Source organism: Bufo bufo, chromosome 4 (assembly GCF_905171765.1).
Source record: "Bufo bufo chromosome 4, aBufBuf1.1, whole genome shotgun sequence".
Classification (NCBI taxonomy): domain Eukaryota; kingdom Metazoa; phylum Chordata; class Amphibia; order Anura; family Bufonidae; genus Bufo; species Bufo bufo.
Window position 1 is genome coordinate 305,839,609 of NC_053392.1, and position 16,186 is coordinate 305,855,794.

The 16,186-nt window shown below is 42.2% G+C and overlaps 1 protein-coding gene across 1 annotated transcript in view; it reads right to left on the bottom strand.

Moving 5' to 3' along the window:
- RNGTT (RNA guanylyltransferase and 5'-phosphatase) overlaps positions 1-16,186 on the bottom strand; it is a 420,910-nt gene that overhangs the window by 108,894 nt on the left and 295,830 nt on the right. Inside the window, exon 13 of the mRNA XM_040428751.1 lies at positions 6,081-6,181. Coding sequence (XP_040284685.1) covers positions 6,081-6,181 — 101 coding nt within the window. The remainder of the gene's footprint in view (positions 1-6,080; positions 6,182-16,186) is intronic.

Consider the following 16,186-nt stretch of genomic DNA (forward strand, 5'->3'; position numbering starts at 1 on the left):
CAAGTAGGGCGTCTACTTGCTGGTAGCCGCCGCAAAAAACAGCCCCCTCGTCGTGTTGATTGACAGGGCCAGCCGCGATCTCCTCCTCCGGCCGGCCCTGTCAGCATTTCAAAAATCGCACGCCTGTGTTCATTCGGCGCAGGCGCTCTGAGATGAGGAGGCTCGCCTCCTCAGCACTCCCTCAGTGCGCCTGCGCCGATGACGTCTTCTCTTTCGGTGATGTCATCGGCGCAGGTGCACTGAGGGAGTTCTGAGGAGGCGAGCCTCCTCATCTCAGAGTCTAAGCGCTGCATGGATCCCCCGTGTAGCGGGGACCCGGCTCTCATATGAGAGCCGCGGCCCTGCGCAAACAGCCCGGACCGGGAGGAGTGTCAATCCGGGCTGTTTAACGCTTTACATGCCACGGGCAATGGCGCCCGCCGCATGTAAAGCACTGACAGAGGGAGCGGACTCCCTCTGTCCCCCATCGGCACCCCGCAAATGCGATCGCGGGGTACCGATGTGTGTAAAGGCAGGCTGGGGTCTTATAAAGGCCCCAAGCCTTCCTTGAGTAGTTTCCAGCAGGCTGTGCCTCGCTGGCGCAGCCTGCTGTTCAATGTTAGTATAGCACTGACATTAAAATGCAATGCACTATAGGGATCAGAAAATCGATCAGAAAGTTGTGTGTTATAGTCACCTTGTGGCACTACTAAGTGGTAAAAAAAAATAACATTATATACCCAGAAACATTATTTCGCAGGACTTATAAATTTTGACCCCATATCTAGCTCTTTTACTTAGCTAATATTGCCAAAATAGAAATAGTGATTCATTAATGGCAATATCCTTTTCTGGGGTATATGCTTCTGAAAATTTCTCATTAAAATGAGAAATCTGTGGTCGGATTTTAAATAATCTGTCCTCAGGAGAAGGGCGCTGGCTGTTATGATTGTAATGGAGAAATTTTTGCAACGCTTCAAAGCGCTTTATCGACATCATAACCCAACCAGTAGGACTCTATTGTGGGTTCCTCAATAAGCCCCATATTAAAAAGGAGTCCCCAAAACTTTAGCATTTCTGTGGCAGTGGTGGGATGCCACATCCGGGCTATTGAATAATGAGACTGGCCAGAAATTGTTCTGCATACAGATTTCTTTGAGTAACCAAGTTTACAAATACATCTGTAAAGAAAATTTTTTAAAAATCCAGTTCCCTGTACCCAGTTGTTAAAATTTTTATTCTTGGGGCAGAAGAGAATTCAGGAATTTGGGGTGTAAGCAAACTTGGGGTCACCCAACTGAAGTCAGTTGACCATCATTCTGTCTGCTCGTCACTGTCACAAGAGGATGACGTTATTAAGAAGTTTTCACCATCCTCACTGGCAGTGTCTTTGTCCGAACACAGAATGGCATAGACCTCGTCCGCAGAATATATCCTTTCAGCCATACTAAGAATAAGATAGAATGCTATGTTTAAAAACCAAAAACAGCGCTTTAAATGTCTGCACCTTTATCGAGATCTATGTAGTGTGTGTGTGTATATATATATATATATATATATATATATATATATATATATATATATCCTATAGGCCTGCATGATATATCGCCAAAGCAATGGTATCACGATAATCGACGATTGTGATATGGCTGACCCAAAAATGCTGTAATTACCTACAATGATACACGGCCGCCGCACAGCGCGGTCAGCGGGTGTATCAACAGAGGGAGGAGGGGCTGGGTTCCGGCATCTGGATTGGGAATGACAGCGGGGACCGGTGCAGTCCCTGTATTCTAATGCACCGGCCCCGCTCACTGTTGTATAAGCTTATCTAACCTGTAGGCATTGTTAAAATATAATAATCATGTGTAATCCAGCTGTATTACTTACAACTAAATTCCGTAGCAGAGAGGAGGGAGGCCGGTGCGTCACTCACTACGTCATGCACCTGCGCTGCACACTTTATGAATGAAGCGGGTGGCGCGGGCGCGTGACATAGTGAGTGATGCACCGCCTGCCCGTCCTCCTGGCCTGCCTCCTACCTGCCTCCTCCTTCCTACGGAATTTAGTTGTAAGTAATACACATGATTATTAACAATGCCTACAGGTTAGATAAGATTATACAACAGTGAGCGGGGCCGGTGCAATAGAATACTGGGACTGCACCGATCCCCACTGTCACTCCTAATCCAGATGCCGGTCCCCAGCCCCTGTATTGGGGGTCATTCACACTGCAGGGACACTGTTATGGGGGGATCTGTGGATGGCACATAGCATAAGATGCTATATATGTGTCATCCACAGATCCACCCATAGCAGTGTCATCCACAGATCCCCCACATAGCAGTGTCATCCACAGATGCCCCCCCATCACAGTGCCATCCAGAGATCCCATAACAGTGCCATCCAGAGATCCCCCATAACAGTGTCATCCAGAGATCCCCCATAACAGTGTCATCCAGAGATCCCCTCCATAACAGTAACATCCACAGATCCCCTTCATAACAGTGCCATCCACAGATCCCCTCCATAACAGTGCTATCCACAGATCCCCTCCATAACCGTGCCATCCACAGATCCCCTCCATAACAGTGCCATCCACAGATCCCCTCCCATAACAGTGCCATCCACAGATCCCCTCCATAACAGTGCCATTCACAGATCCCCTGCATAACAGTGCCATCCACAGATCCCCTCCATACCAGTGTCATCCACAGATCCCCTCCATACCAGTGTCATCCACAGATCCCCCCCATAACAGTGCCATCCACAGATCCCCCCCATAACCGTGCCATCCACAGATCCCCCCAATAACAGTGCTATCCAAAGATCACCTCCATAACAGTGTGTCATTCACAGATCCCCCCCATAACAGTGTGTCATTCACAGATCTCCCATAATAGTGTCATCCACAGACCACCATTAGTTCAAAACCCACCAAAAGCACACCTTTTGGTTTAAAATATTTGTTTTCTTATTTTCCTCCTCAAAAACCGCAGTGTGTCTTATGGGCCGATCTCCTCAGCACTGAAGAGGGAGATTGAGTGCACTGAGGGGGAATGGCAGGCTACAGCTTGACTCTCCTCAGCTCTGGAGAGGGTACCGCTGACGGTTTATAACACAGTTTCGATCTCCTCAGCGCTGTCACACTAATGACAAAACTGAGGAGACTTGAGTTGAAATAGGCGACTTTAGCTCTGATTGGTCAGTCCTACCCCGATGACAGAGACAATCATCTCTCTATGTATGTGTGTTTACTCACGGTCACAGTTTAACTGCAGGACGAGAATGCTCTTTCTGGGGCACAAAGTACGGGCAACTCAGGATGAGCATTCTCGTCCAAGGTCCTGAACGAGTTAAGAACGTGAATATTTTTTGATGCTTATATTATGCAGTCTGATGATATGTAGTTGCCCCATTACAAAGACTCCTCCTTATCTTTTCCCAGTAGTGTAGATGACTACTGCACATGCTGACAACACCCTACACCCGAACAAAGACAAGTGTCATCATGTCATCAGAGCATGTGTAGTAGTCATCTGCGCTGCTGGAGAAGCAGAGAACAATGCACTATGCATGCATGAGATTACAGGATCAGGCAATGTGGAGAGTGGCAAGAGATGCAGGAAGAAGGATCTATGGTGACCTGCGGGAGTTTGGCCTGTCCCTTGGTGTATCGAAGACCTAATTTACATATCACTAAAAAGTTCTATATCTAGGGTATGAAGCAACAGAGAGTTATAATTAAGGTATCATTTTACTCATCAGAATTAAACTTACTAGGAATTATTGCCTAGTTTAATAGGGTTGATCCTGATGAAAGATAATAGTATTACTGGTAGTCTGGCACACTAATATCTGGTAAGCAAGCAGAGGACAGACCAGTAGTGTTTGAGTGAATAGCAATTAATTTATTTTAGACCTAAGATTAAAAATACAAGTAGTAGAAAATATATAAAAAAATTCTAAATCTATTTTGGCAATATTAGCTAAAAAAATCTAAAAATGGTGAGGAGGTGGAAAAATAAAGAGTAAAAATGTATAAAAAGAGTAGTAGAATAGTATAATAATTCTTCACAAATAGTCAGTAGATACAGTCATGTGAAAAAATTAGGACACCCTTTGAAAGCATGTGGTTTTTTGTAACATTTTTAATAAATGGTTATTTCATCTCCGTTTCAACAATACAGAGAGATTAAAGTAATCCAACTAAACAAAGAAAACTGAAGAAAAGTCTTTTCAAGATCTTCTGTAAATGTCATTCTACAAAAATGCCTATTCTAACTGAGGAAAAAGATAGGACACCCTCACATGTATTCCCTCTTAAATTGGCTCAGATCTCACACAGGTATATCACACCAGGTGCACATAATTAGTAGATCGTTACTCTGCATGTTGAATGAGGCTTGCCCTATTTAAACCTCAGACATTTAGTTTGGTGTGCTCCTGACTGTTGAAGTGAGAGTGAGCACCATGGTGAGAGCAAAAGAGCTGTCAGAGGACTTCAGAAAAAAGATTGTAGCAGCCTATGAGTCTGGGAAGGGATTTAAAAAGATCTCAAAAGATTTTGAAATCAGCCATTCCACTGTCCGGAAGATAGTCTACAAGTGGAGGGCTTTCAAAACAACTGCCAACATGCCCAGGACTGGTCGCCCCAGCAAGTTCACCCCAAGAGCAGACCGCAAGATGCTAAAAGAGGTATCCAAAAACCCTAAAGTGTCATCTCGAGAACTACAGCAGGCTCTGGCTACTGTTGATGTAGAAGTACATGCCTCTACAATCAGAAAGAGACTGTACAAGTTTAACTTGCATGGGAGGTGTGCAAGGAGGAAACCTTTGCTTTCCAAGAGAAACATCGAGGCCAGACTGACATTTGCCAGCGATAAAGTTGACAAAGACCAGGACTTCTGGAATAATGTTCTTTGGACAGATGAGTCCAAAATTGAATTATTTGGACACAACAGCAGAGGACATGTTTGGCGTAAACCAAACACAGCATTCCAAGAAAAGAACCTCATACCAACTGTGAAGCATGGAGGTGGAAGTGTCATGGTTTGGGGCTGCTTTGCTGCAGCAGGACCTGGTCAGCTCACCATCATAGAATCCACGATGAATTCTACTGTGTATCAGAAGGTGCTTGAAGAACATGTGAGACCATCAGTTAGAAAATTAAAGCTGAAGCGGAACTGGACCATGCAACATGACAATGACCCAAAACATACTAGTAAATCAACCAAAGATTGGCTGAAAAAGAAGAAATGGAGAGTCCTGGAATGGCCAAGTCAAAGTCCAGATTTGAATCCCATTGAGATGCTGTGGGGTGACTTGAAAAGGGCTGTACGTGCAAGAAACCCCTCAAACATCTCACAGCTGAAAAAGTTCTGCATTGAGGAGTGGGGTAAAATTTCCTCAGACCGATGTCGAAGACTGGTAGATGGCTACAAGAACCGTCTCACTGCAGTTATTTCAGCCAAAGGAGGTAACACTCGCTATTAGGGGCAAGGGTGTCCTATCTTTTTCCTCAGTTAGAATAGGCATTTTTGTAGAATGACATTTACAGAAGATCTTGAAAAGACTTTTCTTCAGTTTTCTTTGTTTAGTCGGATTACTTTAATCTCTCTGTATTGTTGAAACGGAGATGAAATAACCATTTATTAAAAATGTTACAAAAAACCACATGCTTTCAAAGGGTGTCCTAATTTTTTCACAAGACTGTATGTATACTCAATAGTAATATATAGTTAATGAAGCCGCAGTGGTGTTGCCAAAACTGCTAATGATAGTCAATAGTAATAATAAATAAATAAATAGTCCTTTTTGGCCCAAAAAATGGTTGAGATCCCAATAAGTTAATGTAGTCCAGAAGATTTGGCCCAAAATATGGTTAAATTGCTAATGATTACAGAAGGGCACAAGGGGTTAATGTACTCCAGAGGGTTGATCCTGATGAAAGATGTTCCTTAAAGTAAAAGATTAACAGAGAAACAAAGGAAACAAGAAGAAAATATCTGTTTATGAATTAACCACTGAGGCGATCAGGGTGTACTTATGTCAAATGTTTTTTCTCTAGTATGTTTTGACTTTAGAATATTAAAACTTACCCTTCACCACCAACTCTTGTTATTTTTAATCGAAAGTCCACTGAATTCATGTTAGGTGGCTTCCATTTCAAAATGTCATCACAACGACCACCTTTGTATTTCTAGAACCAGAAGAAAAAGAGTACTATTAAAAGATTGTATTTCAATGGAAAAGAACCTTGAACTGATAGCGATTTATGTGTAGAACTATGGCAACAGTAGCACTAAAAGCATCCACTGGCACAGTGCAAGCGCATGGACAAGAATGAACGACATTCGCTTTACAGCACTTGCGAAATTATAGTGGAGATAGAGAATTTTTTTTTACAACATTCATTAAGTAGCACGAAAATACTGCAATTAAAGTGAAACAAACATCAGTACGATCATTTGTATATCTGGTTCTACATCAAACTACATTCAATTGAAAAACGAGTTTATTTGGTGAATGAAAGCATAGAAAAGCGATGAGACACAAAGAAACCACTTACTTTGTAGATTAAACAAACTATGTCCTATAGCTGTAATATGGGGTAGTTGTGCTCTTTCAGTGTGTAGGGTCATTAAAGAGGTTGTCAAACATCCAAACAAATTTAGAGGCCGAACGGTCTGGGTTCCAATACCCAAAAAAAGGTACTCCCCTTTTCACAGTGTCCCCATTCCAGCAGCACAGCACCCTTTTACACCTGGCTGGAAGTGATGACGTGTAGTACATACAGTACAGACCAAAAGTTTGGACACACCTTCTCATTCAAAGAGTTTTCTTTATTTTCATGACTATGAAGGCATCAAAACTATGAATTAACACATGTGGAATTATATACATAACAAACAAGTGTGAAACAACTGAAAATATGTCATATTCTAGGTTCTTCAAAGTAGCCACCTTTTGCTTTGATTACTGCTTTGCACACTCTTTGCATTCTCTTGATGAGCTTCAAGAGGTAGTCCCCTGAAATGGTCTTCCAACAGTCTTGAAGGAGTTCCCAGAGATGCTTAGCACTTGTTGGCCCTTTTGCCTTCACTCTGCGGTCCAGCTCACCCCAAACCATCTCGATTGGGTTCAGGTCCGGTGACTGAGGAGGCCAGGTCATCTGGCGCAGCACTCCATCACTCTCCTTCATGGTCAAATAGCCCTTACTTTCAAAGTTTTCCCAATTTTTCGGCTGACTGACTGACCTTCATTTCTTAAAAGGTAATGATGGCCACTCGTTTTTCTTTACTTAGCTGCTTTTTTCTTGCCATAATACAAATTATAATAGTCTATTCAGTAGGACTATCAGCTGTGTATCCACCTGACTTCTCCTCAACGCAACGGATGGTCCCAACCTCATTTATAAGGAAAGAAACTAACTTATTAAACCTGACAGGGCACACCTGTGAAGTGAAAACCATTTCAGGGGACTACCTCTTGAAGCTCATCAAGAGAATGCCAAGAGTGTGCAAAGCAGTAATCAAATCAAAAGGTGGCTACTTTGAAGAACCTGGAATATGACATATTTTCAGTTGTTTCACACTTGTTTGTTATGTACATAATTCCACATGTGTTAATTCATAGTTTTGATGCCTTCATAGTCATGAAAATAAAGAAAACTCTTTGAATGAGAAGGTGTGTCCAAACTTTTGGTCTGTACTGTATGTACATGGCCGCTGCCAGCCATTCGATGGCCTCAAGCGGTGATGTGTGCAAGAACGGCATGTGACTACTCAGGCAAATACACTAAATGTATGAGGTTCCTAACATGAAGGTATGATAAATTATATAAATTGTATTTATGTTTACAGTCAGGTCCATAAATATTGGGACATCGACACAAATCTAAAATTTTTGGCTCTATACACCACCACAATAGATTTGAAATGAAACAAGATGTGCTTTAACTGCAGACTGTCAGCTTTAATTTGGGGGTATTTACATCTAAATCGGGTGAACGGTGTAGGAATTACAACAGTTTGCATATGTGCCTCCCACTTGTTAAGGGACTAAAAGTAATGGGACAATTGGCTTCTCAGCTGTTCCATGGCTAGGTGTGTGTCATTCCCTCATTATCCCAATTACAATGAGCAGATAAAAGGTCCAGAGTAAATTTCAAGTGTGCTATTTGCATTTGGAATCTGTTGCTGTCAACTCTCAAGATGAGATCCAAAGAGCTGTCACTATCAGTGAAGCAAGCCATCATTAGGCTGAAAAAACACAACAAACCCATCAGAGATAGCAAAAACATTAGGCGTGGCCAAAACAACTGTTTGGAACATTCTTAAAAAGAAGGAACGCACCGGTGAGCTCTGCAACACCAAAAGGCCCGGGCGACCACGGAAAACAACTGTGGTGAATGACCGAAGAATTCTTTCCCTGGTGAAGAAAACACCCTTCACAACAGTTCGCCAGATCAAGAACACTCTCCAGGAGGTAGGTGTATGTGTGTCAAAAACAGGAAGGTCAGGTTAGAGTTTGCCAAACGACATCTAAAAAAGCCTTCACAGTTCTGGAACAACATCCTATGGACAGATGAGACCAAGATCTACTTGTACAAGAGTGATGGGAAGAGAAGAGTATGGAGTAGGAAAGGAACTGCTCATGATCCTAAGCATACCACCTCATCAGTGAAGCATGGTGGTGGTAGTGTCATGGCGTGGGCATGTATGGATGACTGCCAATGGAACTGGTTCTCTTGTATTTATTGATGTTCTCTTGTATTTATTGATGATGTGACTGCTGACAAAAGGATGAATTCTGAAGTGTTTCAGCCAAAATGGGGTCACATGTGGGGTATTTATACTGCCCTGGCATTCTAGGGGCCCCAAAGCGTGAGAAGAAGTCTGGTATCCAAATGTCTAAAAATGCCCTCCTAAAAGGAATTTGGGCACCTTTGCGCATCTAGACTGCAAAAAAGTGTCACACATCTGGTATCGCCGTACTCAGGAGAAGTTGGGGAATGTGTTTTGGGGTGTCATTTTACATATACCCATGCTGGGTGAGAGAAATATCTTGGTCAAATGCCAACTTTGTATAAAAAAATGGGAAAAGTTGTCTTTTGCCAAGATATTTCTCTCACCCAGCAAGGGTATATGTAAAATGACACCCCAAAACACATTCCCCAACTTCTCCTGAATACGGCGATACCACGTGTGACACTTTTTTGCAGCCTAGGTGGGCAAAGGGGCCCATATTCCAAAGAGCACCTTTAGGATTTCACAGGTCATTTACCTACTTACCACACATTAGGGCCCCTGGAAAATGCCAGGGCAGTATAACTACCCCACAAGTGACCCCATTTTGGAAAGAAGACACCCCAAGGTATTCCGTGAGGGGCATGGCGAGTTCCTAGAATTTTTTATTTTTTGTCACAAGTTAGTGGAAAATGCTGATTTTTTTATTTTTTTCATACAGTCTCATATTCCACTAACTTGTGACAAAAAATAAAAACTTCCATGAACTCACTATGCCCATCAGCGAATACCTTGGGGTCTCTTCTTTCCAAAATGGGGTCACTTGTGGGGTAGTTATACTGCCCTGGCATTCTAGGGGCCCAAATGTGTGGTAAGGAGTTTGAAATCAAATTCTGTAAAAAATGACCTGTGAAATCCGAAAGGTGCTCTTTGGAATGTGGGCCCCTTTGCCCACCTAGGCTGCAAAAAAGTGTCACACATCTGGTATCTCCGTACTCAGGAGAAGTTGGGGAATGTGTTTTGGGGTGTCATTTTACATATACCCATGCTGGGTGAGAGAAATATCTTGGCAAAAGACAACTTTTCCCATTTTTTTTATACAAAGTTGGCATTTGACCAAGATATTTATCTCACCCAGCATGGGTATATGTAAAATGACACCCCAAAACACATTCCTCAACTTCTCCTGAATACAGAGATACCAGATGTGTGACACTTTTTTGCAGCCTAGGTGGGCAAAGGGGCCCATATTCCAAAGAGCACCTTTCGGATTTCACAGGTCATTTTTTACAGAATTTGATTTCAAACTCCTTACCACACATTTGGGCCCCTAGAATGCAAGGGCAGTATAACTACCCCACAAGTGACCCTATTTTGGAAAGAAGAGACCCCAAGGTATTTCGTGATGGGCATAGTGAGTTCATAGAAGTTTTTATTTTTTGTCACAAGTTAGTGGAATATGAGACTTTGTAAGAAAAAAAAAAAAATCATCATTTTCCGCTAACTTGTGACAAAAAATAAAAAGTTCTCTGAACTCACTATGCCCATCAGCGAATACCTTAGGGTGTGTACTTTCCGAAATGGGGTCATTTGTGGGGTGTTTGTACTGTCTGGCCATTGTAGAACCTCAGGAAACATGACAGGTGCTCAGAAAGTCAGAGCTGCTTCAAAAAGCGGAAATTCACATTTTTGTACCATAATTTGTAAACGCTATAACTTTTACCCAAAGCATTTTTTTTTTTACCCAAACTTTTTTTTATCAAAGACATGTAGAACAATAAATTTAGAGCAAAATTTATATATGGATCTCGTTTTTTTTGCAAAATTTTACAACTGAAAGTGAAAAATGTCATTTTTTTGCAAAAAAATCGTTAAATTTCGATTAATAACAAAAAAAAGTAAAAATGTCAGCAGCAATGAAATACCACCAAATGAAAGCTCTATTAGTGAGAAGAAAGGGAGTTAAAATTCATTTGGGTGGTAAGTTGCATGACTGAGCAATAAACGGTGAAAGTAGTGTAGGTCAGAACTGTAAAAAGTGGCCTGGTCTTTCAGGGTGTTTAAGCACTGGGGGCTGAGGTGGTTAACAAGTGGGAGGCACATATGCAAACTGTTGTATTTCCTACAACGTTCCCCTGATTTGGATGTAAATACCCTCAAATTAAAGCTGACAGTCTGCAGTTAAAGCACATCTTGTTTGTTTCATTTCAAATCCATTGTGGTGGTGTATAGAGCTAAAAATTTTAGAATTGTGTCGATGTCCCAATATTTATGGACCTGACTGTATATCAGATATTTGCCATCCATGCACTACACCGATCGCTCATTTTTCTTTATGGTGAATAGATGTTTCCATGGCTGGTGCCCTCTTAAAGACTACAGGGAGTGCAGAATTATTAGGCAAGTTGTATTTTTGAGGATTAATTTTATTATTGAACAACAACCATGTTCTCAATGAACCCAAAAAACTCATTAATATCAAAGCTGAATATTTTTGGAAGTAGTTTTTAGTTTGTTTTTAGTTCTAGCTATTTTAGGGGGATATCTGTGTGTGCAGGTGACTATTACTGTGCATAATTATTAGGCAACTTAACAAAAAACAAATATATACCCATTTCAATTATTTATTTTTACCAGTGAAACCAATATAACATCTCAACATTCACAAATATACATTTCTGACATTCAAAAAAAAAACAAAAACAAATCGGTGACCAATATAGCCACCTTTCTTTGCAAGGACACTCAAAAGCCTGCCATCCATGGATTCTGTCAGTGTTTTGATCTGTTCACCATCAACATTGCGTGCAGCAGCAACCACAGCCTCCCAGACACTGTTCAGAGAGGTGTACTGTTTTCCCTCCTTGTAAATCTCACATTTGATGATGGACCACAGGTTCTCAATGGGGTTCAGATCAGGTGAACAAGGAGGCCATGTCATTAGATTTTCTTCTTTTATACCCTTTCTTGCCAGCCACGCTGTGGAGTACTTGGACGCGTGTGATGGAGCATTGTCCTGCATGAAAATCATGTTTTTCTTGAAGGATGCAGACTTCTTCCTGTACCACTGCTTGAAGAAGGTGTCGTCCAGAAACTGGCAGTAGGACTGGGAGTTGAGCTTGACTCCATCCTCAACCCGAAAAGGCCCCACAAGCTCATCTTTGATGATACCAGCCCAAACCAGTACTCCACCTCCACCTTGCTGGCGTCTGAGTCGGACTGGAGCTCTCTGCCCTTTACCAATCCAGCCACGGGCCATCCATCTGACCCATCAAGACTCACTCTCATTTCATCAGTCCATAAAACCTTCGAAAAATCAGTCTTGAGATATTTCTTGGCCCAGTCTTGACGTTTCAGCTTGTGTGTCTTGTTCAGCGGTGGTCGTCTTTCAGCCTTTCTTACCTTGGCCATGTCTCTGAGTATTGCACACCTTGTGCTTTTGGGCACCCCAGTGATGTTGCAGCTCTGAAATATGGCCAAACTGGTGGCAAGTGGCATCTTGGCAGCGGCACGCTTGACTTTTCTCAGTTCATGGGCAGTTATTTTGCGCCTTGGTTTTTCCACACGCTTCTTGCGACCCTGTTGACTATTTTGAATGAAACGCTTGATTGTTCGATGATCACGCTTCAGAAGCTTTGCAATTTTAAGAGTGCTGCATCCCTCTGCAAGATATCTCACTATTTTTGACTTTTCTGAGCCTGTCAAGTCCTTCTTTTGACCCATTTTGCCAAAGGAAAGGAAGTTGCCTAATAATTATGCACACCTGATATAGGGTGTTGATGTCATTAGACCACACCCCTTCTCATTACAGAGATGCACATCACCTAATATGCTTAATTGGTAGTAGGCTTTCGAGCCTATACAGCTTGGAGTAAGACAACATGCATAAAGAGGATGATGTGGTCAAAATACTCATTTGCCTAATAATTCTGCACGCAGTGTATTCATTTATTTGAGGTCCATATTCACTGTACACATTGTTTTATTCTTTGTATGTTTTACTATTTTATAAATTGGCTCATCATATTAAATATTTGATGTATTAAATATTTGATGTGCTCATAGAGTACTTGCTGCTATGTTACTGAATTTGGAGTGCCCCTCATTATCTTTTGCTAATCCATTTATATTGCCAAGCCAGCAGCCATTGATGAATTGGTTGAAGGCTGCATCTAGTGCCGAGATGTCTGCCTCATACCTGTGAAAACAGCAAACTGCTCTACTGGGGGTTAGTTAGCACATAGATGCTAACAAGGATGGGCTTGTTTGCTTGTCACACTTGGGACAGGGGAAAAGCAGCCTCTCCGGTGCCATGTCTCAGCATGGGGGATTCCTAACCAGAGAGTGAACAATAATTAGTAATACCTCATAAGTTGTTCAGGAGGGATCGGATGTCCCCAAAATCTAGCTTATCACCTCTGGTATGATGGGGGCATCACATGGACACCAGACAGGGCATATCAACTCGCCTTTATCTTCTTAAAATAAGGATCTTATCTTCCGAGCGTCCTGGACATGTCTCGTTTGATATGCTAGGACTTGGAACGATGAGATATGAATTATGAAGAAGGTCTGGGATCTGTATCTTAACCAGGGCAACTGGGAGAATATCTTTTTGATATTTTCTTACCTGTTCCCTAGTTGGTCAGGGGGCCGGCTGCATGGGTAACGAAGTCTGGCCAGAGGGGCTGAGTCAGACCTGCCCCGGAGGAAAGGCATAAAGATGCAAGCCCTGGATATTTGGTGTGTCACAAAGTGGGAGAGCTAATCGAATTAGTTTGTGCACCATTATCCTGCCCAAATCACCTGGGAGCAAAGGACTTTTACCACGCAACTGCTAAGTATCAGAACTTTCTATCTTTTCTCCTTTTTATTTTACCATTGTTTGCCATTTATGTATGTCTCTTGTTAACATTTTTTGTAACCAAGTACTGTCTATTTTTAATACATTAAACCTCAAAGTTTGATGGTTTGTCTTGTAACCTTAAGAACCTGTTAGCTCCATGAAGAGTGTGTGCGCAGTCTGAGGCTGAATGTTGTTTTTCCGTGAAGCTTACCACCATGGGGTGTCTGCTTATAAGTTAAATGATGGGGGTGGTGCACTGTCCAGAGACATTACATCCTATGTAACTGATATCAGCCGCTCCTCTCATAAGGCTCCAGTGCTGATATAACCTCCAGAGACATTTACATCCTATGTGACAGATATCAGCCGCTTCTCTTATAACGCTCCAGTACTGATATAGCCTCCAGAGACATTTTATCCTATGTGACTGATATCAGCCGCTCCACTTATAACGCTCTAGCGCTGATATAACCTGCAGAGACATTACATAATACATAGGGGGATGAGGTTGGGAAAATTTGAAATGCCACTGATGGGGGAGGGGGGTGTCACTGGGAGACATAACTTCTTGCTCTGCATGGAGTATAGGTGAGATAGTCAGTGGGCAGAGGACTGTGAGGGGCTGGAACAACAGGGGAACGCAAGATGTGCAGAGGCAGCAGTTTCAGAACTCTAACTTCCCTCCCACAGTAACTTACCCCATTGCTGCTGTGTAGGAGGACCAGTGAGGGACTGAACTTTATACTGGAGGCACAGTGACACAGGAGGTCACAGAGAGAGCAGGGCCTCCATTATCTCCTGCTGCAGTACGCCACTGAAGCATGGGTGAACAGCCAAACAAAACTATATTTATGGCCTTGATTCTGTAGTTTACAGAAACACCCTATATGTGGCTATAAACTGCTGTATGGGCACACGACATTGCGCAGAAGGAAAGGAACTCCATATGGTTTTTGGAAAGCAGATTTCACTGGGATAATTTTAAGCTGCCATATCACATTTGAAGACCCTCCAATTGCACCCCTAGAGTAGAAACTCCAAAAAAGTGACCCCATTTTAGAAACTACACCCCTCAAGGTATACAAAACTGATTTTACAAACTTTGTTAACCCTTTAGGTGTTCCCCAAGAATTTATGGAAAATAGATGACATTTCAGAATTTCACTTTTTTGGCAGATTTAATCAATTTTTTCTAGTTACAAAGCAAGGGTTAACTGCCAAAAAAAAATCTATATTTATTGCCCTGATTCTGTAGTTTACAGAAACACCCCATATGTGGTCTTAAACTGCTGTACGGGCACAAGGCATTATGCAGAAAGGAACGCCATATAAAAAAAATAAATAAATCATGTTTTAGTGTCTCCATAGTCTGAGAGCCTTAGTTTTTTCAGTTTTTGGGCGATTGTCTTAGGTAGGGTATTATTTTTGCAGGATGAGGTGACAGTTAGATTGGTACTATTTTGGGGGGCATATGCCTTTTTGATCGCTTGTTTTTTTTAAGCACAGTTTTTATTTTTATTTTTTGACAGTGTTCACCTGAGTGGTTAGTTTCACTTATACCGCAATCCTTATAAATCGGATCTCCCCTTTATAGTCATTTTATTTATATGGACCTGCCTAACCAGACTATTGCCAATTTTAGATAGTTGTACTCTTGACGGAGTGGCGCTCTCACTCTCTCCCCCTCCCCTTCTTCTCCAGTGTTCACTTAGCGATGGGTGACGTTCTACTGTGAAATTCCTCACACACACCATCCGTAACCAGCACTCCTGACTTTGCTATCCTGCTGCAGAAAACAGTCGCTCTGATGGCGTGGATGTTGCTGGAATACACAGAAAGGACTTTGCCAGCTGGATAGCATGTTTCATTCGTTTTCCACCATGACAGCGGATTCTCTTTCTTGGATACGGGATGTTCTCCAAAGTACATCAAGACCTCCTTCAGCACAGATTGACTTAACTGCTGCTCCTTATCCTCTTTATCACTGGAGCTGGACTCTGATTATCCTATTATGTTCTGGAGGAATAATGTGGCTGTTGCATGATCCTTGGCATGCTTTGCTGCAGCAGGGTTTGTTACGGTTACTCCCAGGCTAGCTGGAAGCTGGACCACTTGGATAGTCTGGATCTCTGTTTAGGGAGAGAGAGAGGAGCCGCTTCGTCTCGATATCCAGAAGGATCCTGTAAATGTAGAACAATCCCACTAGCTATTTTACAGCTAGGATAATCTTTCCCCCACAAAACGAGGCGAGGCTGCGATTTGAAGGTCAAGCTAGGACCGACTGTCCTGGGGCATACAGCCTCTTTTATTTACAATCCACAAACATAGTACTGCCCACAGGGGTTTGAAATACAACCAATCAAGCCGTACAATAAACACAGACACTCCCACACAAAATCCTCCTTTCTGCCTGTGATAAGATTACTGAATACAATGGCTAATATAATTATCACAGGCAGAGAAATACAGTTTTATAAAACATATCACAGGAACCCCAAAACATGCAATAACCCCATAACAAGTATATCCTCGGAACCGGGGGATCTGGGTGAACCACATATCCAAAATTCACCCAGATCCGTTCAGTAGTTTGGAAGATACAGTTTTATGC